Below are 26,385 nucleotides of genomic sequence, written 5' to 3'. Positions count from 1 at the left end.
GAGTGGAAAACTGCTGATTTGATTAGATCCAAAAAGAGTGAGAAACGCCATAAAACATGGATTTTATTCTAGGATGTATGTAGAATGTTTGATGCTAAACCGGGCATTCACACAACCGCTCTTTCTAGAGGTAAAAAAAATCTAGGTTTTCTTGGTTGGGAGTGGAAAATTGTTCTTAAAAATTGGTGGTGAGTGGAAAATGAATTTCCTTTGGATGTCATTTCCCACCCAAATCGACAAATTTTGGGACATTGAATTGCCTGCGTGCCAGCCCAGCGGCCGGAGCGGACGCTGTTCTTCGTCACAAGTGAGGCGTGTGGCCCGCCTGGTTGTCGCACAGCTCTACCCGACCCAAGTTAGTGACGTTGGTGGACGCTGGAATGCCGGGTAGCCGCTGGCCACGGCGTTGGTATCTGTATTCTGTATGCAGGCCGCCGCCGCCGCCGCTGCACAGGTTGTAAATTGATGGTGGATCGGCCCTGCATCTCCGCCGTTCGGGTCAAACCGTCCGATCGTTCACATACGGAAAGGATACAGCGGACAGAAACAACTGGGCAGGTGGAGGCCTCAGCAATGTTCTGCTAAGATGCTGTGGCCATGATTGGTAAACAGCGGGCCTTCGAATATCTGCATTGGTGAAGGGAGCTAAAAAACTAAATTGTTATTTTATGTAATGCATGGAATATTTTCCCTACCGTTCACCTGAGCATTCCACATTGCATTTCAAGGTAGTGATATTTCAAAGATATCCACCACAACAGTACTGCAACGGCGACTCGGACGACCACTGATCTAGCGTGGTCAAGTGGTCAGTGCTCATTCAAAGCTGAGCGTTCTTATTCATTACCAGCCAGTCTAACCGACAGAACATTGACCGGTCATACCTATTAGGCGCCTTTCCCGCCCAGAGGCCGTTCTCTGCATCCGAACATTCCTCGCTGGTCCGCGGTGCTCCATCCGAGCATTACACGGCCCTCGGACGGCTCGCGTGTCGACCGGCAGCGCACCAATCTCGGCGGCATCAGTAGCGCTCAACGGAGGCGTTAGGTACGTGGTGCTCAGCACGAGGAGAGCGGGTCCTCTCCGGGAGCAAAGGGAATTGTGCCGCGTCTGCATCTTGGTGCAGCTGAAGTGGTTGCTACTTAGGAGCAAGGGCAGGAATTACTAGGCCAGCTCGCCAGACATTTTCAAGAAAGGGCGGCGCCATGAAACTAGCATGACTATTGTGATAAACAAGCGTGGCAAACCCAACGCAGGTGACAACACCAGCGACGCCGCACGACCTCGCTGTCAAACGATTCAATGATGCATTTCGTCAAACGGAACCCCGCAATCACGCTGAGAGATCGGAGGTCAGCGCGGCGTCGCGACACGACGCGTCCAGCGTTCATGGCTGCTCCAGAGCAGCGGTGATGAGACGGAAACGGCAGGAATGCCGCCGCGGCCGCCACCGCCGATCGGCGTGTCGATTTCTCCGCAGTACTCCCCTGATACATTTGCATATCGAGCGCACATCGTGTGCACTGGCCATGTAGCGGCGTTGTCCGTGCTCAAGGATAACAATAACAAGGCCGGGCAGTCGCGCATAAAAAACTGACGGCCAAAATATCCCGAATACAAATCACTTGGCGCGACAGCCGAGTGACACGGCTATCAGTTGGGGCGGCGGTGACGTCCGGACGTGTCATGCAGAGGTCGGCCGCGCGCCGCCAGATACATCTGCACACCGCGAGAGCAGCTGCCGTTATTCGGCGAGATGAGGTCGCGCACGGAGCGCTCACCGACGCACAGCTCGCGTGCGGCGCTCGGCACCCGCAGGCCGTATAAATTGAGTCGTCACGCGGCGCGGTGCGGCGCGCTCGGACGGATCCAACAGGTCGGCGCGCCTTACACGGCAGGCTCCGCGCCGACAGAGAGCATCTCCGGCCAGACAGGAGATCAGAGGACCGACCAGGTCCATCAGCACCTCTGTGGCACCCGTTACCGGGCAACCGGCGAGGCGGACGACTGCTGCTGCTCCATCTTATTATGGCTCCTGTGAGATCATATTCATGTTGCCAATTGGACGAAGGGGCAGCGTTATTGCAGCTTCCGCCTCACAGCTAGAATATGCCAAACGGACAAGAGCGGCAAATACCGCCAGATGAGCAGACAGAGGGCGATAAATGATAATACCAAGTGGAGCGTGACTCAGCAAACAATTCAGCGACCGGCAGCGCCCCGCTGGAACATTTGGGTTCGTGTATTGGTCAATATGTTAGGTTGGGACTTGGGAATTCCCATCAGTGTCCAAAAAGTATATTTTTGCTTGGGTATCAGAGGGGATAACTGCTAACCAAAAGGGGATGAGCGTGAAAAATTGTTAGTCAGGTAAGGCCCAAAAGGAGTGGGAAAGGATCAAAACAATTTATGATTTATCAACAATTGTGGCAGACAGAAGGATGCAAACCAACCATCCACGCTATTGCTCTTTCTCAGTGGAATTGGGAGTGGAAAATTGGTCTTGAAAATTGGAAGAGAGAATGGAAAATGATTTTCATTTGGATGCCGTTTCCCACCCAAATCGCCCAATTTTCGGACACTGATTCTCATACAAGTTCAAGTCGATTCAAATCGGTTCCCGAATCGGCATGCTATTTCGGCATCGACTCCAGAAAAAGGTATCGGTGTTTTCAGCCCAGTCCACGGGCAGAACGCACGTTCTCCAGCGGCTCCACCCCCAGACAGAGTGTACCAGATCTGAGGCTGATCAATTGATCAATTCATGCCACAAGTTACTGATCAATCCAAAAATTAAAACAGTAACAACATGCTAACGCGGAAAAACGACGGTGATCCGTGCCATCGGGGTACGGGAGACCCAGCATCAGTTCGTTCAAAAACAGATACGACCAATACATGAACAGACAGTGAGAGAGGCAGCATCCCATGAGCCCGGCTCCCTTGCCTCTTATCCTATATTCTAGGTAAGAACATTCAAGGTAAGAACCCAGAGGCAGAAACACTGACCGTCATCATCCTGGCAACCGAGAACATTTACATTGGAAATGAAAATTAAAGCAAGGAATGCAACCAACTCATGAATTGACTTCTCATACCAAAAACTGAGCTCAGAGCATGGTTATTCAATTGGCTTTCTACATTATTCAGCAATAATTTGTGGCACCCATGTTTCTGGTAGATAGCTGGTTTTTGAAAATGAGTTGACATTCCATTCTTAACCCTCGCATTTGTAGGGGGGGTCGGATGGACCCCCCCCCCATGGTTTTTCGCGAATAACTCGCGTAAAAAGCGGCCGATCGCGACGAAACTTTCAGTACCCTCGCATTGATCAATTTTACACCTACCCTGAAAATTTCATGACCCTGACCCAAATGACCTTTGACCTGTGACCTCTTTTCCGAGACCATGTTTGGCCGGAATCGCGATTTCGCGTATGTCGGCTCGCACTAGCCGCGTGTTTGCAAGCTTTCCGTGGTTTCAAACGTTCAAACATGTGATTTGATGTTACTCCCGTGTGTGTCAAGGTCACCTGAAGGTCAGGTCAGGTCATTGACCTTTGGTGACCTCGGGTGACCTCGGGTCACTTTTTCGAGTTTTACATGTTTCTAGGCTAGTTTTTGGAGCTGAATTCGAATTTAGCAACCATTTGAACATTTACGAAGTAGTTTTGGTGACTTCGTAACATGTTACGAAGCTGTCAGAGGCGGTTGACACGTACTACGAATACCCGTCACGACGCCTACTGGTTGACCTGACCTGACCTGACCCGACCTGGTCTAAATGCTTCAAGACATCATCTGTGATCAAAACTAACACGATATTCGTGATCAGCACCCCGAAAAACCCCTTAGCAGCCACACTTTACGACTTTCTAACAGGTCCCGATTTTCCCGACTTTGGGTCATTGACCTGACCTGGAAGGTCAACCAATGACCTAGGACCTTAAAATTGGGTATCATCGGCTTCCTCTCGTCACGGGCAACACGCTCGTTTTTTCCGCGAAGCTCTAGCTCGATCAGGGGCCAAACGGCAAGGGGGGTCCAACCGACCCCCCCCCCCCCCTACACATTAGAAGCTGGCAAACGCCGCACACATGCGAGGGTTAAATTAATACAATACGATATACCCGCGCCCCGCTGGGGGTCCTGGACTTCATGCCCTGCTGGCGGTGTCTGCTGTCTGAGTTCTGACCCCCCCCCCCTTCTAACTCGGCTCCTGGGCCACGTAGCGATGCGGAGAAGGCGGTGTTGGAAAGAGCGCCAAAAATAATACATAAGTACTTCGGTCACTTTTTTGGTCAGGTCAAAGGTCAGGTTACCAGAGGCCACTGAAGGCCAAATTTCGCCTATTTTCAGGTTGAATGTCGACAATTTTAAAGACGTATAGCTTGGAAACTAGAGGGTGTCCGGAAACTATTTGCACCTTGTTTAATCAGCTATAATCCCGCCGTGCGCTTAAAGAGCTGTTGTAAATTTGCTGAGACCGTGCCTCAGGCTATCCACAGCTGTCCGTTAGTCACGTGACCTACCCCGGTCACCCGACCTTGACAATTGTGAGGCGCCAGGGGCCAGTGTTTGGCAGGCGTCACTCACACCTGAACGTGGTGTCTGGCGTCTGCTACGGTGAGAGAACACTCTTTGACAAAGCGTCACCGCGCTGAAGTTGTGGTGAAGGCTGGAATGAAGCAGGAAGTCGAATCGAATCTTCTGACCCAATCCCAATCGAAAACCTCTGGGCAATCAGAAGGACGAGCTCAGCAAGATGGGGCCAGCTGCCACAGAAAACGGTACATCAGAGGAACCTGTAAAAGGTGTGACTGAACATCAGCGCGGATACTCTGGACATCTTGATCTATGGGATGCCAGAGCGGATGGGAGAATGGGTATGACAGGGCGAGGGGTAAATCGGGAAATGAACCACGCCCCGCGGGCTCTTTGTTCATTAATTAGGCGGCGAGCTTATGGAGGGGCATATAATTTCCGGACACCATGTTCTAGGGCTACAGTACCCCAGAAAAGCGCATTCGATAGCCCTATCAGATTTGACTGAACGTCAACGGTTTTGTCTCCAGGGGTAAAAACTGCCAAAATAGACGATTTTGGCGGAAACAGTTTTTTTTTCTGCAATAACTTTTGAATCAAACGTTGCACGAGCTTACTTTCACCGGCATCGTGATACTCTCGTCAAGACGCATCGAATGAACTATAATTTGACCTCAGGTCAAGGTCATGACCTGACCGGAAAGAGTCATGTTGCAAATCAGTCGATCCGTATTGTCGAGCTGATCACATAAGGCGTTTCCATCGCTCTAGTATGCCTCTTTCAAAAGTTATTCGCGAAAAACTGTTAGATACCAGTCGTGACCTGAGATGACCTCAGGGGCATAAACAGGGGTCACGGTTGCCATTTTCATGTTAAGTGTGCCATAGCGTCTGTTCCAGTCGCACTTCCTAACACCTCTAAACTCCTCCAAGAGCAAGATAGAGGAGGTTGGAGCAGGGCCCTCCTTGGCTTTGTAGGGGTTAGAGCTGCCACTGGAACGGAGAAGCAATCTTGGATTTCACTGTTTGTGACATCCAAATCTAATAAGAGGTTCTGTCAATGGTAGTTTTACATTACATTGCAATGAAAGTTCCACAGCATGACATCACCTCAGTGTTCTAATATCCAGCTCCAAAACGCACATATGAAAATTATCGGGAAGAAATAACATGTTAAAATCGGGCGATGTTTGATTTTTCAGGTTTAATTTTTGCCCTTTTCGCTGTCTAAAACGTGTGCTTAGTTGAAAAACGTACTTGGAGCCAAACACCTTTTGAATAAAAACACCATAGGCAGAGTGCGGGTTAATATTATGGAAATTGTTAAAATGACATCAGTTATGGCAAAGTGAGGCAAAGAGTACGTAATTTTCCCATTATGCATCCTAAAAAATGAAGAAAATTCACAAAACAAAAACAAAAAGAAAAAGTCATCCTTCTAAGGTTGAAAAGTGAGACCACACATCAATACATATGATACTGTTTAACAAAACATTCATGAGTTACACCCGACCATAAGTTGAGTCAGGTGAGGTTACCTACAATGTTACATTTTAAGTATGGTAAGCTGGTAAGGTCAGGTTGGATAAATGTTATTATCTGTTTGTATTGAGGCTGATTTTTAACATTTAATAATCATATGAACAATTTTTGGTATACCGTAAAATGGGGTGTTAAGGGACAGTTTTGAGGTGTTTTGTTAGATAACTCAAGAAGGGTTGGAGATAGAAGCATCAAATTGTCAGCATTTTATGTGGAATTTGGTGCTTTGCATGCCTGCCACATTAAAGTTTTTAAGATTTATACCTGCATATTATTTTTTATTATTTTTCATCACTGTCCCTTAGCACCCCAATGTGGGGTGTTAAGGGACACCTATATTATTCCAAGAAATGGTCATCAAATGCCCACAATTGGGGTGTGGAAGGGCACACAATTTATTTATTGTAATGTTTTGTATATTCTGTCACAAAACAAGTCAGGTTCATTCACCACTAATGACCTTTTTAGCCAATTACGTGCAATGCAGTTTAAGCTTCTGGAAAATGTGCTAATTATAAGGTAAACAGAGCCAAAAAGTACCCTTCTGTCATCAATAAAAACCCATGTTGAAGCTAGTCACTTGTCATTATGTTGCCCTCTTTGTTTTAGCCTTTTTATGATGACATCACATTTACCTACATCAGTCTCCATTGACCCATCATTGTAAAAGAGAGTGTTGAGATGTTTTGTGACATAACTTAAGATGTGTTAGAGATAAAAGCATGAACTTGCCAGCATTTTATGTGGAATTTGGTGTTTTCCATGCCCACTGAAAGAAAACTTAAAGAAATTATATTTAGATATTATTTTTTTTTCTTCTTCCCTGTCCCCATCCACCTCAAAATATGCATGTATCCGGAAAAGAGGAAGAGGATGATGAATGAATGGGTGAATTTGCACAAGTTTTTCAGGAAACATGTGCAATACATGTGACAATACACCTATGCATTTATTTTCCCTGTACACCCATTAGTTAAAGGTAGACTGCCACCTTTTTTTCCACAAAACGGTTTTCACTAGAGCTGAGCCACCTATGTCCCAGACTGAAGTCGGTTTTCCGAAATTCGAACCCGTTTGCGAGAAATCGGAGACCAAAGTTCAGTTTGATGCCATTTTTTTTAGTCCAAGAAAACCGACATGTCTACTGTTTATCGATAACTTTGAAACATGAATTTTCTTATCTTTTGGTAAATATATGTCAAAACTTTGATTGTTTCGAGATCAGAGAAGAATTTTGGAGTGTCAAAATAAAAGTTAAACTTATATATTCAGTAGTTCATTTTTTCCAAAAAAGTGTGGGAAATGGGGTTTAACATATGGGCCAGACCCATTCCAAATGAGACATGATTTTTAAATGTTTTACGAACTTAAATGCAAAATAAATTAAACATGGCCAATTTCTTATGAAATCATATATTAGTAAATCATAAAATACCTTACTTTTTCAAATAAAATGTAATAATCTTATGACCTTGAAGTCTAGTGATGTGTAAACATTGTCGCTAGACATTAACCAATTGATAATTGTATGATAATCGACAATTTTTTGGCGATTCACGTGATGATACTTTGTCAGGTGAATTCTAAAATTTTGTTTTGTCCAGGGAATAAATCATAGGCCGATCTGAGAAAACTTTTTGAAGGTGGCAGTCTTCCTTTAATGTGGTACACACAAAGTTTTGGAGATGTTTCAGTTTTGTGAAAATGTAGCATGATTTTCAAATCCATTTTTGAACCAAATCAGTTGCATGAAAAACCATACCATTTTGTCCTGTGGTCAAGAGCAAAACAGTGTTAACTATCACACTGAGGTTTTTATTGAACCTTCTCAAATTAGGAAGTTAATATGACTCAAAGTGTTTCCCATGCAACTGTCCCTTAGCACCCCACTGTCCCTTAACACCCCATTTTACGGTATGTGACTTGTGAAGATGAAATCCAAATGGTAGGCTATCAATTACTTGGTAATTGTAGGTTGGTAGGTTGTAGGTTGGTAGCTTGTAGGTTGGTAGGTTAGTAGGTTGTAGGTTGGTAGGTTGTAGGTTGGTAGGTTGTTAAGCATGCTAGCAGATAAGGTTAGATTATGTTTTCTTATCTACTTGGACTTCATCTTCATATTTACCCAATTTTCAAGTTTAATATAAGATGGCAATATGGTACAATTTTATTCAAATTTGAGCCAATAGTGCAAAAAGGGCAATTTCACCAAGGTAGGACTTACTTAGAGAAGTGTTGCAATAAAAATATTACATCACATGGTATTATCTTTCAGGGGATACTTAATAGGCAAATAGGGCACCACACTGTAAAATGTAAAAATGTTAAATGTAAAAACATGGCATGTTTACAAATCCTGTCTAAACCCTCACAAGCCACAAGTCATGCACCCTTCAACATCCCAATCTAGAGAGGTTACAGAAAGGAGCTTGATGCTCGATGAGATCAGAGCCCCAGCCGTTATCATCGGTGGGCCTTCTTGATTCTGCATCTGGTAAGTTTTTCAACACTGAAGCCTCTATAGTTTACATTTTCAATAAAGGCAACATCAAAATTGACAAAAACAATTTTTCATGGATAGTTTGAAGCAAAAAACGATCTGAGCATGAGCAAAAAATAGCACAGTCACAAGCCATTTTCCTTGTTCATAGAAAACTGATGAAAAGGCCATTTTATTCTTAGATGAATTTTTACTTTAAAATGAAGAAAAATTCAACCAAAGAGGACAGCCTCAACAAACTGATTTGCAACATACGGCACATACGGACTGCGTCATACGTAAACATGACACTTGTTTCCATGCGCTATCCTGCGAAACGAATTGCGTCGCAAACGCCGCAACGAAACTTAACAACGAAAAGGACTTACCTGGGATGGAATCCAATGAAAGAAATATATCCGATCAGGTAATTCGCATTTTCGGTCACGATTTTCAAACACAATCAATGACGTAGTCTCACTGCAACAAATTGTAATCACGTCTCGTGGCACAACACACCCAACCTGCGATGAGTACGTTCACCCGTCTGACAATAGTGGTGGAGAAATATCTTTCAATAGTTTTGCAAATGTTTTAAAACAAAAGAAATATTACTTATTTCGGAAGGAATACATTAAAAAAAGAAGTAAATTGGGCAATTTAAAATTAGTTATTCGAAAAGAAAATACCAGAAAATTATTTACAAACATTTCAATGACTCAGCACTACAGTCATGACAAGCCAGCTGTCAGCCGCGTATTTACAAATTGCAACCGAGCTCCGCCGTAGGGTATTTTATTTCCGCCGTAGTGTATTTCACTTGGGGGATTTTCTACCATACATTTGCCTGAGCTCAGGGTAATTACAATTTGTCGGCGACGTTAAAAAATGATGCACCTTTTTTCGCAGTATAGGATATCGCATGTGCATATTTCTGCCTTTTTGGGTGCGCTTTATCGGTTTTTCGTGAGTAACTCGCGTAAAAACCGTCCGATCGCGACGAAACTTTCAATGCCCCCGATTTTATCAATTTTACACCTACCCTGACCCAAATGACCTTTGACCTGTGACCTATTTCTCGAGACCATGTTTGGCCCGAATCGCGATTCGGCGTATGTCGGCTCGCATTAGCCGCGCGGTTGCAGTCTTCACGTGGTTTCAAGCGTTGAAACATGTGATATGATGCAGCGATGCTGGTCCCATGCATTAGGGTGGGTGTCAAGGTCACCTGAAGGTCAGGTCAGCTCAATGACCTTTGATGACCTCGGTTCCTTTTTCGAGTTTTACATGTTTGTAGGCTAGTTTTTGGAGCTGATTTCGAATTTAGCAACCATTTGAACATAACAGGGGGTGTAACGAAATTATCCGAACACCTTTCTTCCCGCTGTAATTAAAAAGCAAAAAAATCTGGTACTTTTTCTTTTAACTGAGCTTGTAGCCACCTTTCATAAAAACACAGTGATGAATGTTCTGGAGCATTTCAGCCAATGGATTCTCCAGCACACTGGCTTTGATGCGGACCAACGCCGTCTAAACCTGTGCCTGCGGTTGAGCAGTGCTTATGGCGGGTGGCTCTTCATACACCTCCTGCTGAACAAGAGCCCACGCCCCACAGGTTTTCGATTGAATAGGGATCGCGACTTTTTCCAGGTCATAAGCGTTAGCCCAGAATGATTGAAGGTTCTATCGGCATCACTTCCCGTTCTTTTAGGGACTTTTAAGTAGCGCGCCGCCCCGCATGAAGACAGTGTGGCTTGAATCAGGCATCAGTGCGCGTTCAGAAACTGTGCCCTCCTATGCCGTCTGGTTGAGCGCCTCCAATCATATGCTCCTACACCTTCCCTGGAAAAGCTCCACCCTTGCCTATGGGGCAAAATATAAGGGACAAAAACACAAAACAAGACAGATATAAACAAAGCAAAATTAACTCATTACCTAATGAAATTTAGGCTGGAGCAAAAACATAGGTAATAGGTATCTATGTCAAATTAGAATGAAAGATTAAAATCAACCTGACCAGGCCTTACGGTCTGACCTGGTCCTAACCACCTTACTTCGCCTAACTTAACCCAATTCAACCTAGCCTACCACAACACCTGCAGAGGTACCTTCCTGGAAAAATGACGCCCAGGGAGGTGACTGTCCAACTTATTGGAATAGGTACTACCATGATTGCTTGTCAAAATGTGTGTCATCATGCTCTTGTTTGACAAGTGATGTATAATAAATGTGATATTCAATAATTATCTCCTGACTGCTGACTGTTGAGTGATCAAAAAATTCAAATAATCAGGGTACAATGCTTTGCATAGTGCACACTAATGTTGTTTTTGTGTAGGCCCTCTGCACATTGTTGTGTGCAGTGCTATGTGCACCTTAAGTAAAAAAGTGACTGGTGGTACATGAAAAAAGGTTGTGCAGCTGTGAAGTTCATGCCCTTGGTCAAGCTGGTGCCAAATGCCTATAGCTATAGCAGGATCAGTGAGGGTTGTAGACATGCTACATACATTGTGCATTGAAGATATTGGCACAAAGTTCATCCGTAATTACTATGCTTAACACCTAATGTAAGAAGCGACATAAATGCCCTGATGATAAAACTCTCTGGTCAACATCACACAAATTTATTGACATACTTTGCAGGTACATATTTACATTCATGGCAAATACTTTCGATTTGATTCAGAAACTAGTTGCTAGTAAGCTTGCATTTTTGTAGGTACCACAACGATCATATATTAAATCACAAAAAAATCTCATGGCATTCATCACATACCTTTTTACCGAACAAGTACCTAGCTACCATACAATGATTTTAGAAATTTTCCGCAATCCATCTATCTATATCTCAACTGACACAATGAATTGAAATACCCTAGCAAAACCTATAAATGTACATAAAAAGAATGCAATGCTACAAGGTCTATGAATTTCTGAAGCTATTCTCACATGCTGGAACGTTGAAACTCTACTTTTGTCTTCCATTTCCACGTTTGATTGAGCCATCATATCGAACTGTTTTGGTTCTTCAGTCACAAGCTTTCGCACAAATCTTGAATTTTTACACATCATCTTGAACCATGCTCCAGTCTTTCCAACAAGGTACTATGTAACATCAAAGCAATTTTGATTTGTTACAGCAGCTTCAGATCATGATAGGCTTGAGGTTTGTTACACCATTTGCCAGACAAATCGCTACAAAATGTGTATCAATTCCCAAACTAAGTAATTGATCATATCAGTATTTGCAGTTTCCACACAATGTTTCATAATATTATTCTATGTTTATATAAAGAAACTCAAATAATCCACAAATTGTTATTGAAACACTCCCACTTCAGTCGGTGACACACCAGGGAAATAAGCTAAAATTAGAGTGCTCTATTTATTGCTCCCGCTACTTCACCGTCTCCCATAGGGTCCTGTGTTGAGCTGGTGTCGAGGCTCTAAAAATGACGCCGATTTTTGCACCCTTCTCACGAAAATCGCTCGGACCGCCTGGAAACCAATTGTTCCGCTCTAAAAATTTCATGATCGACGGGAAAATGAATGAGGAAAAGATTGGTCCTGAAATAATTCTGAACTCCCTGTAGAACATATCGAAATATGGCTGCAAACTAGGAGCATGTCAAAATCGACAAAACAATACAAATAAACTTACCGGGATTTTTTTATTTTCCATGCATCTGTGTATGAAATCAGTCGGTTTTTCGGAAAGAGCATCTTCTGTTTAATAAATAATTCCACAATTGCAATCGAGAAAAAAAAACATTTCCACTGTGACAGCAGTTTTGGCATTGTGCCAGTAGTGTGGCGTTCGCGGTGCTGCGTGGTCGTCGGGACGGAGTCGTGAGTATTTTCGGTGTTTTAAATGGTTGATGGCCATTTGAACCAGCTTCATATTATTTCCTACAAATTTTTGCATCAAATTATTGCTTTGAAAGACCATTGAAACCCCTTATCTCTTCATGAAACACGATCATATTCATCGTCGACGAAAATGGCGCGGGACTCCATGTGCATTCCGATCGAAATAAATCGTAAATTAAATAATATTCGATGATAAGTATCATATTCTAGTGACACATTTTCATAAAATAAGGCATAAACTTTGCAAGGAAGTCAACATTGGATAATTGGATTCTTATTTTGCTCACATATCCTTGTAGTAGTCAAATGGCTCAATTGTTAGATAGATGTAAGTATATGTTTTGGCTTGATGTTTGCTGTGAAACCACCCAGCCACTTGCTGGTTGAGTGGTTTTCTGATAATTACCTGATAATCATTTCTCCTTTTCCTTAAAAGAAACTAAAATTCCTTTCAAAGTAATCCATTTTAAGGAATGGCGGCTTGCTCATTGGCATTTCATGTTCTTGTTTTGTTATTGCTGGCAGTATTTTCATACAAAAATGCAATATGAATTTTTTGCAATAATAAAACCTAAGACAAACTTAGTTAATGCGTCAATCAAACACCCAACAGAAAGATTGTGAGTCCTTGTAACGTGAAGTATAATATTCTATGAATGTGTTATATAGAATATGCCTAATATTAAATTAATTATTATTTGATACTGATCGCTGAGCAGGTGAATTATGCCTCAATATAATTTCATTTTCTGGTTTTGAAATAGCCGGCAGTATTTTACTTCAACAAATGTAATATACATGGAATACATGTTGTTATGTTACCTATGTTAAAAGTTTAATAACAGCCAACAGAAGGAGCTGTTTCAGCAGATAATGTTTGTACCTTATGCATTACCTTTCTTTTCTGCAGGACCATGCTTCCGCTGGGTGGTCGACATTTGCCTCCTGAAGAAGTTGAGCAACATGAAGACCACCAGATGAGGTGTCTGCAGTTCATGTGGAACTCTGCAGACTACAAGTGTTATGCCAACCACAACCAAAGTGCTGTGATCATGGAGGCATGAACCTCATGACAACACTTCAGATTTGCAGTTGAACCAAAGTGTGATTCAAACCACCTGTGGCATCTCACTCAGTGTGTGAACAGTGTGATTATTGTGCAGTGTTCAGCTGCAACTAAGACATTTATTAGTGACTTGTTTTGCAATTAGCCACCAAAAGCATTTTTGGGCTGGCTGCTGTAATTTGTTGTGCACTGCGCAATAGTGGTAGTGTTTTGTCACTTGTCAAGTTGTCAGTTGTGCATGTTGCATGTTTCTCTTCCCTCGGCCCTCATTATCAGTTAAGTGGTGAATTGGCATCACTCAGTCTCCCCAGATCTGCATTGACTGTCTGTCAACCACCTAACTTGAGATGGTATTTGCTAATAGTGTCAGAAAAGAAGTGATTGTAGACATTTTTAGGAATATGAGCTCCGTTTCATGCGTGTTCCAGTGGTCATTTTGTCACATGTCCCATAGTGTAATAAATGGAAACTGTTGTTCCCTTTTGAAGGTACTCGCGGATGCAGAAAGCGTTGGGCCTAATTATTAAACGCACCCTCCTATCAGCGACGCACGAAATCGACAAATATCATCCTTTTTAGAACAGGAGGAAACGGAAACTTGTGAACATAGCTGTACCTACAACAGTGCATAAGGAATTGAAATTCTGGGAGTTTTTGAAATTCGGAGAAACTCAAGTTGTCGACAGGTATGCCCCCGCCCCCCTTGCACGTCAAAGACCGCCTAAAAAACAAACGCCTACAAATGAAGGCAGTATTCGTATGTTCGTTGTAATTGCAGTGCAGCACCCTGGCAACATGTATTGCGGTCCGATGGCGAATTACACTCGTGCTCAAAAACTATGCCGGTAACTGCCAATGGGTATATAGGGCCTTGTGCCAATGCACTTAGGAGTTAGGTCATAGGTGAGGAGAGGAAGGGTTATGTCATATGTCAACATCATAGAAATGGCTTTATCTGAGCTGTGCCTATTGTACATAATTCAACCAATCTATGCATTTCGTTTCTTGCAATCTACTCATGCTTTCACTCCAGCTTCAGAGTAATCATCCCATATTGTACGTCTTAAGATATTGATTTCTATGGCGGTTTGCAATTACTAGCCACGTCTCACCTCAGTTTGGTGGCCCCGCATCGGCCCACTCGGCCGCTCTAAAATTGACTTACGGAGGAGGATGGTGGCTTTTATTTTAGCTTCTCCGCCGACTGCGGGGAGCGCCGTCGCCGAGGTAGGAGCAATAATTAGCTTATGTTTGGGACTAATTTCCACGCTTAATTAACATTTTAATGTTATGTTAATTAATTCATGTTAATCTTTGACGCATTCTCTTTCTATTGATACCATCCACCGGTCTGAGAATTACTGCCTTGCTGCGTAAGGGCCGATAAAAGATCACGCTTTTAGGGGTATCTCTTCAACATGGGGCAGGAGCAATAAATAGAGCGCTCTAATTTTAGCTTATTTCCCTGGTATGTCACCAACTGACTTCAAGAATTCACAGCAATAACAGTACAAGTTCAAAAGCAAACAAACATTGCGCCAGATTTCGTATGAAACGCGCCATCGTCCTGAACTCTCTACCACAGACGGTAGTTCAACCCCGCAGCCGTAGTGCGAAAACCCCTGCCCACCTTACCCCACGGCGGAGCTCGGTTGCAATTTGTAAATACGCCTGTCAGCCAGGGCCAGAGCCTTGACCAGAGCCGAAGGGACACGAAAATTACATGTGAGGCGCAATGGCTTTGCTCTGGCCCCTGGCTGCCTGCTGATTCTCACTCTCGAGCGCCCTCGGCCTAGGCTGGTCCCGAGCGCTCTAGGAGCTGCTGGTCCCGAGCACTAGGACCTGCTGGTCGTCCCGAGCGCTCTAGGACCTGCTGGTCCCGAGCGCTCTAGGACCTGCTGGTCCCGAGCGCTCTAGGACCTGCTGGTCCCGAGCGCTCTAGGACCTGCTGGTCCCGAGCGCTCTAGGACCTGCTGGTCCCGAGCGCCTTAGGACCTGCTGGCTGCCGGTCCCGAGCGCACTAGGACCTGCTGGTCCCGAGCGACCAAGGACCTGTTGGTTCCGAGCGCCCTCGGACCTTCTGGTCCCGAGCGCCCTAGGAGCTGCTGGCCCCGAGCGCCTTTGGCCTGCTGGTCACGAGCGCCCAAGGATCTGCTGGTTCCGGGCGCCCTAGGACCTGCTGGTCCCGAGCGCCCTAGGAGCTGCTGGTCCCGAGCGCCCTAGGAGCTGCTGGCCCCGAGTGCCCTTGGCCTGCTGGTTCCGAGCGCCCTAGGACCTACTGGTCTCAAACGCCCTATTACCTGCTGGTCCCGATCGCCCAAGGACCTGCTGGTCCCGAGCACCCTAGGACCTGTTGGTCCCGAGCGCCCTGGGAACTGCTGGTCCCGAGCGCCCTATAGGCCCTGCTGGTCTCGAGCGCCCTAGGGCCTTCTGGTCCTGAGCGCCCGAGGACCTACTGGTCCCGAGCGCCCTATTACCTTCTGGTCCCGATCGCCCAAAGACCTGCTGGTCCATAGCGGCTGGCGCCCAAGGACTTCCTGGTCCCGAGTGCCCTTGGTCTGTTGGTCCCGCGTACCCTGATGAGTCCTAACGTCTCACTGGCATCAATCTCCCTTATGGTCCAATCTTTCTGTTCCCAAACGCCCTAGGCCACATGTCTACGTCCCGAGCCTCGTATGTCTACCGGTCACAAATGTCATGTTAGTTGTAACTTGTAAGCGTCCTGCGGGTCGCTAGTGTCCTACTGGTTTAGACTTAAAGTATCCTTCTAGTCTAGCCGTCCCAAGCGTCTCACTGCCAATTGGTCCTAAGTGTCGTTCTGGCCGTCCCAACTCCCAAACGTCCCACTGGTCCCGAGCGTCCTAGTGCGTCCTAGCGTCCTACGATTTTGATGGCCCTAATGCCTTTCTGCCGATCTGGCGCAGTGGCGGATCCAGGATTTCGTCAAGGGGAAGGGGCATACGTAATTATGGTGCCCCCTGGCATTTGGTGCCCCCCCCCCCCCTCTAAAAAGCCACGGATTTCGGCCACTTACTTTTCGGGATGGTGCCCCTGAGACCCGGGGAGCGTGCTCCTTCAGACCTCGGATTTCGGAATGGTGCCCCTGAAAACTTGGAATAGTGCCCCCGGAGACAGAGTTCGGGATGGTGCCCCGGAGACTTCGGAATGGTGCACCTCTGCCCTCAGCCCTCGGGATGGTGCCCCCAGACCTCGCGATGGTGCCACCGGTGACCTCGGGATGGTGCCCCCAGACCTCGCGATGGTGCCACTGGAGACCTCGGGATGGTGCCCCCGGACCCTCAGGATGGTGCCCCAGACCCTCAGGATGGTGCCCCCGGACCCTCGAGATGGTGCCCCCTCCGACCTTGGGATGGTGCCCACGGAGAACCTGGGGTGCCCCCGGAGACTTCGAGATGGTGTCCCCGCGGACCCCTGGAAATAGCCCCACCCGAGGCGAGGGACAGAAATGGGCCTCCGGGAGACCCCGAAAACGGTACCCTATTCCGATTAACCTTCTGGATGGTGCCCTCTTTGGAGACCTCCGGGTTGAAGCTCCCGTCGGTGACCTCCGTGATGAATTTAAAAAAATATCCGTGATATCCGTGATATCCGTGATAAAAAATGATCCATGGTGCCCCCCGGGAGGCCCAAGGGGGGCCATGCCCCCTGGATCTGCCACTGATCTGGCGACCCTGATCTCTAGTCGTTAGCACTCATGTCCGTAGCCGCTATAGCGTCCTACCGTCCCTGGCGCCTCATGAGGTTCTTAGCGCATCACTAGGTCCTCGACAGGTCTGTCTCTGACGCTCTGCTGTCCATGGGCAGCTGTCCCTGACTCCCTGCTGACCCTGGCGCCCATATCGCAAAGCTCACAGTCGACTGCTGCCGAAATCTAGGCGTTTGCTGAGCGAGGGCAAATATTTCAACAGAAATCTCGGCGGCAGCATTCGATAAAAATGCATTTGCGAATCTAAAGCTGATGCCAGATTGACTGACGATGACATTTATTGTACAAATACTACGCAGGTTCGACAAAAATAGTGAGCACTAGCTGTTCGATAGCACTGTAAACTGCACAGTCTTTCACCTGATGTCATGCTCTTTTTATCCTTTGCACCACCAATTCCAGGCTGCTTGCAATTTTTAGCTACTATTATTCAAGAATTGTTTAAATTTTGCCATACTCCGTAAAATATTGAAGGGGAGAGTCATGGACTATGTTCAAAATATTTAGAAACGAGGGCATTGACTCATATTTGTTGCTATGGTAACATCGGCATAGACGAGCGCTTATTCGTGAAACCGAACAGGACTGTGGCCTTTTTATTTCTTGAGGGTTCTTCTGTGGTTCTTCTTTATCATTGAAGTGCTAGAGAAGTACGGCCATAAAAAGCTAGATGCCATTTCCTGAGCTTCGAACTTGTGGCATTTGAAGGGACGGTACTGGTACGTTTTTTTTAAAATTAATGTTATTTCTGGCTTCAGTGTGATTTGGTGATGTTGTTATTACCGATATGTTAAGTGATTAGGTTCCAAGTAAAGTCATTGAACTTTTTCACGGAAGTCTTTTCACCAATTGCAATGCAACTTAAAAACAATATTAAAGGAACCCTCCCACCACGGTGACTATAAATACCTCCCACCTTCAAAAAGTTAATGAATGGGCATGAAAGTGATGTCGCTGGGTTGGGGTTCAGAAAGAATGAAAACAAATATTTACCGAATTTCATCAAAAATATTCATCGGTTTTCAACATATTAGACTTTTACTTTTGTTTACTTTTTGGGATCTCCGCTGTCCCTAGCAGCTTTATTTGAGAGTGCAGCACTTGTTGCTCGCAAAGTACCTAGCTTATACCACCACCTGCTACCAAACGTTTTAGTAAAAGGCTTAAAATCGTTAGATCTGCACTGATGTCACATTCAGAGGGGGCATTCTAATGCATTAGCCCCTCTGAATCCAAGTGCTGCAACTTTGAAATAAGATATTTTTGATTTGAGGCATTTCTCGATCTTGTGAGTGCTGAAACCGGTAAGTGAAAGCCAGGGACCCCATTTTGGCTATCTCAACTCAAAACTAATGTGAAGGTGGGATGGTCAATTTAAACAAAAGGATTAAAATTGTATGATTATGCCAGCATCTTTATTTTATGCAAGAAGTGAAGGAATTAGTAAAATATGAACATGAAGGAAATGATACACTATTTTAGCCTTGAAAAGTGTCAATACTTGAATATTAACAGCATTTTTTTGCATCACACCAAATGACACTAGTACTCAAGGAACAAAGTTGGTATATCAATATTGGTCATTTAACTTTTTCATGGAAATATTTTCACCAATGGCAATGCAACTTTAAAAACAATTGTAGACAAAAAAGTTTACCTGTTGGTTATGAATTACAATTTTATGATAATGCAATATGCATGCACCTTTATCCTACCTAAGAAGTGGAGGAATTCTTAGAATATGCCCCCTGGGATGGCATCCAATGCCTAATTGTAATTCCTGAATTGGAATCCTGATTGATCCACTCTGACTCACTGCTTGATGAGAATGGGACCATCAGGCCAAGTGGCCTACACAATTCTTGAATACATTTTGGTATGGTATTGTATGGTTTCTACCCAGTTAGCTGTTGCATGATGGTGCAACACAAAAATATCACCAAGTTATGCTTTTTACCTGAATACTTACAGTGTTTTTAAATAATTCACAAGACACTAGCACCCACACTGCCAACAAGCTTGGCACATAGATTGTTTACATATTGGCGCAGTCAGCTGTTGCATGGCAGTTGCATGGGAAATGCAGGTTGCTGTAAAAGGTCAGCTCAGTAGCTACAGACCAGTTGAAAGCGGGGTCCCTCAAGGTTCTGTGCTTGGTCCATTGTTATTTCTTATATATATAAACCATATCGGCTCGAATTTAACTTCTAGTTATAAGATCTTCGCTGATGACTTGAAGCTATATGCATGTGTTAATCCACCTATGTCAGATGCTTGTCCTGGTGCTGCTCAATCCATTCAAACAGATATTTGCACACTGCACCGTACATCCGAGTCTTGGGGGTTGACTTTAAACAGAGACAAATGTGCTGTGTTGCGCTTCACTCGTAATTCTAGAGAGCAGGCTCCTCCAGAGTACTTTTTGGATGGCAGCCCTTTACCGACCCGCAAGGCTCATGGCGACCTAGGCTTGCTGGTAGACGACAGGCTCAAATTTCATGAACATGTATCTTCTGTTTCGCACAAAGCATTTGGACTTTGTCAGAGCTTCTTAAAGTCAACTGTGTGCCGAACACCTGAATTTATGATGTTTTTGCTTACAACACATGTCAGACCGTTGATAGAATATGCGTCATGTTTATGGAACACCGGGTACAAAGATGATCTCAGGAAACTTGAACGGGTACAGCGCATGTGGACTAGGAATATCAGAGGTCTCGAGGGATTGTCCTATGGAGAGAGGCTGAGTGAACTGAACTTGTACTCAGTGCAAGGTAGGCTCTTGAGAGCTGATCTAATCCAATATTGGAAAATATTCCATGATCTTAGCTGTATTAAGCCTGAGGATATGTTCACTCGGCCTCCTCATAGTGGCACTAGAGGGCATCGCTTCAAAATCCATGTAACACGAGCGGTCTCAGATGTGCGCAAGCGATGTTTTTCACACAGAAGCGTAGCCCTCTGGAACGGACTGCCTGATAATGTAGTAGCCGCAGGAAGCCTGAGCACCTTCAAAACTGCATTGTCTCGAGCGATACATGATGACCTGTACAAGTTTGCTGAGTGAGTTCCAACTCACTCAACTCACTTCAATGACTTGTTAAAAGCATTTATTATCAGGAAATCAGTGATTGTTCTACACAGACATGTTACCAGTGGACACATCAAATCCAGTTAAACCACAGCGACAGACGACGGGCAATGTTTGTTGGTGAACTGGCGTGTCCTTTGATCATGGGTTCCCATCATGTCTACTACCATATCCTTATGGCTGCTAGGCAAGGAGAACCCTACCAGGTGAGAGAACCAGGTGAGAGTGCGACACTAGAGTCCTACCAACATTTCATTTTATGTTTTGTGTTAGGTTTTGCTAGGTCAGATAAGGTTATGTTAGGCTGGGTTGGGTAACTTGGGTAATGGGTTGGTTGGTGGTTCAGGTTAGGCTAATATAAGGTTAGGTTATGTTAGTTTTTTTAAGTTACTGTTAAAATGAAAATACTAAGAAGTTATAATCCACTGTACTGCTTGTTTCACAATCTCAGCATCAGTGCTGCCAGACTCGAGTATTGGCTCTTTTTTTTGTACAATTTGGGGGGAAGTTAGCATATTTTTGGAGGTAAGTGACTGTTACAAGAATTTTCCAGGTTGATTTATTGCTCCTGACCATATGGCTTCGTTGTTATCAAATTACAAGTCTCTTCTAAAGGCAATTTTCACCAGCAAGGCTATTATGTGTTGGCTTCAGCTTAGGTTTGGTTATGTTTTGTCATCATTTCTTCCCTTCTGTTACAGTAATGAGGATGTAAAAAGCACTGGGGATTGGAGGTCCCACTTCCATCAAACTTGTGTGCTCTATTTTGACTAGACAGTATACTGTATAGTAACATCATATGCCCACCTAAATATTGATTCACACATTTGTTGTGTGTTAGCTAAGGTAATGTGACCTAAGAGTTATCAGTTACCAGTTACCACCATCATAAGATAATGACTATGCATATCTGTGCAGTTTCAGAGTAGGTAACATTCCTTTTGTTTCAGGTTCTGAAGGTCCTTACTTTTCATCTCTTTGTAAGGCCATCATGAGTGGAACATTGAAAAAGAAGGTATGTCCATGATGGATGTCATATTGATAATAAGTGTTTTTGGTCCTTCTAATGTAGGTAGTAGGTACCTACCTATGTTATCACCCAACTTTCATTCAGTTATTTACATCGCACTGTTCAGGGGCACATTTTTTTACATGCATGCATGATTGAAAAAGAGCATAGTGCATGGTATCTTATTTTTGGATTTAGTATTCATGTGAAACCTGTCTTGTTTTTGAATACTGATTCAACTCATAATAAAGTTTGATGTCCCTAGTTTGTTGTTTTATTTATTATGCATGAATCTGTGATGCTGTAGTTTACAGGATATATTGAATTAGGGTAGTTTATATCAAATGATGCAACATTTCACATGACCTGGTCTCCTCAGGTACTGCTGATGGGCAAGAGCGGCTCAGGGAAGACTAGCATGCGCTCCATCATCTTCGCGAACTACATTGCCCGCGACACCAGGCGGCTCGGTGCCACTAGTACGTCTCTCACCCGCGTGTGCAGTCACGGGAACGTTTGCCTAGCATTGCTTACCTTTGTGCTCTTAAAATTAGTCGCGTCTACGTCGCTCTTGTTTCGAAATCGATGTATTTATCTCACTCAACATCTCGCTACTCGTATCCATGATTCATAATGTACACAGTATACCGTAACTTTTCAAATTCCCCCGATACCTCACGTCCCACCCCTCCCCTCACGTTACCGCCTTCAGTCGACGTCGAGCACTGCCACGTGCGGTTCCTGGGCAACCTGATGTTGAACCTGTGGGACTGTGGAGGCCAGGAGGCCTTCATGGAGAACTACTTCGCCAGCCAGCGGGACAGCATCTTCCGTAACGTCGAGGTGCTCATCTACGTGTTCGATATCGAGTCCCGTGAGCTGGACAAGGACCTGCACTACTACCAGTCGTGTCTGGAGGCGCTGCTGGAGAACTCGCGAGACGCCAAGGTGTTCTGTCTCATCCACAAGATGGACCTGCTGCGCGAGGACTCGCGGGAGGAGGTGGGTCGGAGTATGCTGCTGCGAAGTTGGCGGGGTTGTAGTCCTGCCGGCAGGAGGGTGTACTAAAAGCTGCTTAAGAGAGGGGAAGTTGTACAAATAGGCCCTGCCTTTTTTAAATGGACTCGTGCGATTTAATTGCTGTCTCTTTTAATTTGCAATGGACATAATATTATCACCAAATTTGCGGTCTGGAACACCTATAAATTATCCCATGTGTTTTACATAGGTGTTGTGTAAAATAAACCTTTTGTGGCCTACAAAGTAACGTGGCAGCAGATATTCGACGCGTATTTATAAAACCGTTATCATTGAGTGAAATACTAGCCTATACTCCTTTACGCCCCGCTCCGTACAGCTAGCAGCGTGTCACTGAGTTCCTCCGCCCGTCCCGCCCCGCTCAGGTGTTCCGGGAGAGGGAGAAGGAGCTGCGCGTGCGCAGTAAGCCGCTCGACATCACATGCTTCAAGACGTCCATCTGGGACGAGACACTCTACAAGGTGAGCTGCCTGCGCAGATACTGTCGTGAGATGACAACGACCGGTTTAGTGTCCTTTCGTCATGATCAGTACATTTAACCTTAGACCATGTAGTGAATAAGGCAAACGTCATTATAGACAGTAGACACTAGACACCAACGCGTACATAATGCTCAGTCCACTCCATGGCATTTCACATACTCTCGCATCAGCCCCTTAGAGGATTGTGCAGTTTCGTTCACTGCTCGTTTGGTAAAAAAATCGATAAATCAAAATCAGTGTCAACATTTGCTATTGCTATGCAGGGCGTGTGTATGTGATTCTCCACGCTGTCGACTCCAACAGGCGTGGTCCAGCATTGTCTACCGACTGATTCCCAACGTTCGGATGCTGGAGTCGTGTCTGAAGCAGTTTGCCGACATTATTGGTAAGTATCGTCACCGTCTGTGTGTCACTGTGTATGTGTGGAAAGTGAGACATCCGCCGCATTCTATATAACTACGCGTTACATGACAACGTTTGGAGGCGACAGCCTAATGATATGACGCATATCATCTGAGCATTGCCGTAATCTCAAGACGATCGCATAATTCCATTACACATGCTTCGCGCAGGATTCCGGACCTAAGAACTAACAAACGAGATGGTGATGAGCGATGGAGATAGGTGCTGTTGCCTGTTGCATTACATCATTTTGCAGCTGAAGATGCCCCGATAATAGCAAAACGGGGCAACATGGCACTGCAAGCCCACAACTCTAATATTTGGCGTTATGTTACATAATAAGACCTTCCGTCCCGTCCGTCGTGTATTCACATTCGATTCTCAGGTATCATGATTATAGGTAGCTTCGGTGCGCACAGCGCGGTTACCGTCCGTGGATAAATGTGACGGTGATTTACGTGCCGTTCAGACTCACGGCAGTAACCGTGATTTACCCCGACCGCAAACCGCGTCTGATCACACAGGGAGACGTGTTTAATTAGAGTCTCTGCGTATAGCGTGACGACAAGACGCGGCATAAGCGCTATGACTTTCCAACCCGTCGGATCCCTGAGTAACAGTTCCGGTGTTCTACTGGAATCGGAGATGTTAAGCGGCCTTAATTGCTTGACAGGCGTATAACTCACGCCTGTCTCACGTTCATACAAGGGTACTCGACACACGGTAGTCACGGTTCTAGCCTCCCGAGTTTGTGGCTTTAACGCTGAATATCTCTGAGCCTTGTGCACCTGATTACTTATCCTCATTGACGATACTGACAGGTATCGTGAAGTACCCTGTGTCTGTGTTCCTCAAACACTGATGCGTTGTATCCTTCTCATGTGTGTGTATCGGTCTGTATTTCGTCACATACCCAATACCTATGGGACACCGCCGTGCCACATGCGCCATGGATCTATGACAGTGTAGTGTGTACAATTTTTTTATGAGCCCAAACATCATAAATCCTCAATTCTTGTCAATGCTCAGATTCTTCGCGCCTAAAATTCTCCGTTTCTGTATGTCCGCAGACGCGGACGAGGTGCTGCTGTTTGAGAGGGCCACCTTTCTGGTGATCAGCTGCTGCGAGCGGAAGGACCACAAGGACCCGCACCGACTCGAGAAGGTCTCGAACATCATCAAACAGTTCAAACTCAGCTGCAGGTTCGTACTCAGTGGCCAAAGGCGGCTATCTCGATGGCATTCTTCGATCCCATTAATATGCGTTGAATGGTATGGCGTTTTGTTTGTATTGCTTCTCGATATGTCAACTGTCTCAATGAATTCTACAACCGGTATCGCACAAGGGTGTCATCCATCACCATCTTTCTTCTCTCTTTCACGCAAATGGCCGTCGTGGCTGACACGCCGTAGCCTAAATCAGCAACCCTCTCCCGTTCACGAATAGTGTCTCCCGCCCGTAGCAAACTGGCGGCTCAGTGCCAGAGCATGGAGGTGCGCAACTCCAACTTCTCGGCGTTCATCGAGACGTTCACGGCCAACACCTACTGCATGGTGATTCTCTCGGACACCAGCATACGTGAGTAGCCGAATCCAGTCTTCTCCCATCCATCTTGCGCTTGGTGACAGTCTTCTAGTTATGTATACCATCATACTCGAGTAATTGTCTTCCTTCCCCACCCCGATCGTCTTCTGGAGCGCTTATAAAGTGTCGGTTGCTGAATTGTCGAAGGGATGGCGTGTTCTAATTGTATGTTGTTAAGTAGAATAAATCTGTTTTAGCTTGATGTGGATCATTGTTTCTTCGTTTTCTTTTATTGTTTCCTGACTGCAAGTGAAGCATGATTTCTGCTAGTCAGCTTTGTTCTCAATCTGTTTTTTTATTTACAAAAGACTTATGTTCCTTGTTTTCAAAGGATCAATATGTAAGGCTTATCTTATCGCTAAGATGTCTTATCAACATCTTGGCGTATGCTCTCTTATCTGCCTCCCTTTGTGACAGCTTCGGCGTCAACCAAGATGAACCTGCGGAACGCTCGGAAGCAGTTCGAGCGGCTGGAGCTGATGGACCGCCGGTGAGTGCACCTGTGACGTCATCCGCCGCCCGTGAGTGGACCTGTGACGTCATCAAACTGGCGGCAGAGCTGACAGAGACTCGTACCTGGAGTGGGCGGTCAGTATGCAGTGACCACCGGTTTGGGAAGGGCTTTTGAAGGCAGAGTGTCCCACTGTGTAACCAGAATGAAGAGAGAGGGCTGGCCGGGGAGGGGGAGGGGGGTCTCAGAGGCAGGACGGCAGAGCGCACAGTGCCAGTGTTTCTTGCCTGGGATATGAGTAATGACCTGACCCAGTGATCGGCAAGTTACGGGTGGTGTGACCCGCAGTATGCCGCGGCCTGGTTTCCTACCAGCTGATGCTTGTTACAGATATAGAACGGGACTGGGACGGCCTGACTAGTAACAGAGCGACGTATTAGGTACACCTGGAGCGGTGGCGTGTAGCCGTTCACAGGAGAACGTAGTCGAATGGGGCTGTTTATTGAAGCGCAGGATGGCGTCCTGGGTATTATTTTGTATCATGTGCAGTGACTCTCTGTTTTATAATGTCGTCATGTTAACTGGCGGCTTAAGTTTAGGGTTTTACAGGCAGTCATAGCTCCTTGTACTTGAGTAGTTTCCGTTTTCTACGTGTGCGATTGCTTGAGCAGGTGGTTTGAATATGGTTGGAATAAGTACTCAGTGAGTTCCTGCTGATGGTTTCACATGACAAATGCTAGCGTATGGCTTGAGCATACTCCAGGGCTGGCTGTACACGGTTCGCCTCACTGGAGGAGGCTGGGTTTTGTACTTCGTGAGCGAGTATATCATGTGCGGACAAATATGAGAGTATATAATGGATAAATATATGTATCATTGCAGCGTGTGATTGCGGTGAATACGCCAAGTGCTAACTTGGGAGGCGGGGAATGATTTTGCCAGCACACTAAGTTGTGGCGCTCTGAGAGAATGCAAAAATAAAGATAATTTGCGGCCACATCTACAGGCCCTCAAATGTGTGTAGACCCGCCTGTGTTCCGTACGGGATTTCCCTAACCTGCACCTGTAGCCTGACCAGGAGGAAAACTCATTTTGTCTGACC

The 26,385-nt window shown here is 45.4% G+C and overlaps 2 protein-coding genes across 5 annotated transcripts in view; one reads left to right on the top strand and one right to left on the bottom strand.

Moving 5' to 3' along the window:
* The window catches only part of LOC122393803 (E3 ubiquitin-protein ligase ubr3-like), a 70,848-nt gene extending 61,716 nt beyond the window's left edge, over positions 1–9,132 (bottom strand). The window contains exon 1 of one of the 2 annotated variants that reach the window (XM_043390186.1): positions 8,952–9,132. The gene's annotated coding sequence lies outside the window, so the exon portion shown is untranslated. The remainder of the gene's footprint in view (positions 1–8,951) is intronic. The other variant, XM_043390188.1, reaches the window with a different exon arrangement.
* A 386-nt stretch (positions 9,133–9,518) lies between these two features.
* LOC122393809 (ras-related GTP-binding protein A-like) lies at positions 9,519–26,170 on the top strand. 3 transcript variants are annotated; one of them, XM_043390210.1, is made up of 9 exons: positions 9,519–9,528; positions 21,267–21,331; positions 21,705–21,804; positions 22,038–22,327; positions 22,729–22,824; positions 23,149–23,230; positions 24,318–24,450; positions 24,711–24,826; positions 25,250–26,170. In XM_043390210.1, exons 2-9 carry the CDS (start codon positions 21,308–21,310, stop codon positions 25,324–25,326), a joined length of 918 nt encoding a protein of 305 aa, XP_043246145.1. In that variant the 5' UTR covers positions 9,519–9,528; positions 21,267–21,307; the 3' UTR covers positions 25,327–26,170. The 3 variants fall into 3 exon arrangements, with proteins under 3 accessions (XP_043246145.1, XP_043246143.1, XP_043246144.1); XM_043390208.1 differs by lacking the exon at positions 9,519–9,528 and adding an exon at positions 17,552–17,944; XM_043390209.1 differs by lacking the exon at positions 9,519–9,528 and adding an exon at positions 20,328–20,522.
* Positions 26,171–26,385: the final 215 nt, after the last annotated feature.

Source organism: Amphibalanus amphitrite, unplaced genomic scaffold (assembly GCF_019059575.1).
Source record: "Amphibalanus amphitrite isolate SeventyFive unplaced genomic scaffold, NRLGWU_Aamphi_draft 000554F_arrow, whole genome shotgun sequence".
Classification (NCBI taxonomy): Eukaryota; Metazoa; Arthropoda; class Thecostraca; order Balanomorpha; family Balanidae; genus Amphibalanus; species Amphibalanus amphitrite.
Note: the sequence above shows the minus strand (reverse complement) of the source record. Positions and strands in the feature narration are given on the sequence as shown.

What these genes read in the sequence shown, in the direction of transcription:
- LOC122393809 (XM_043390210.1), top strand. Translation starts at nt 21,308, where the DNA reads ATGAGTGGAACATTGAAAAAGAAG. An exon ending in CAGGCGGCTCGGTGCCACTA is followed by an intron (nt 21,805 to 22,037) that starts GTACGTCTCTCA and finishes TACCGCCTTCAG; the next exon opens with TCGACGTCGAGCACTGCCAC. An exon ending in GCGAGGACTCGCGGGAGGAG is followed by an intron (nt 22,328 to 22,728) that starts GTGGGTCGGAGT and finishes CGCCCCGCTCAG; the next exon opens with GTGTTCCGGGAGAGGGAGAA.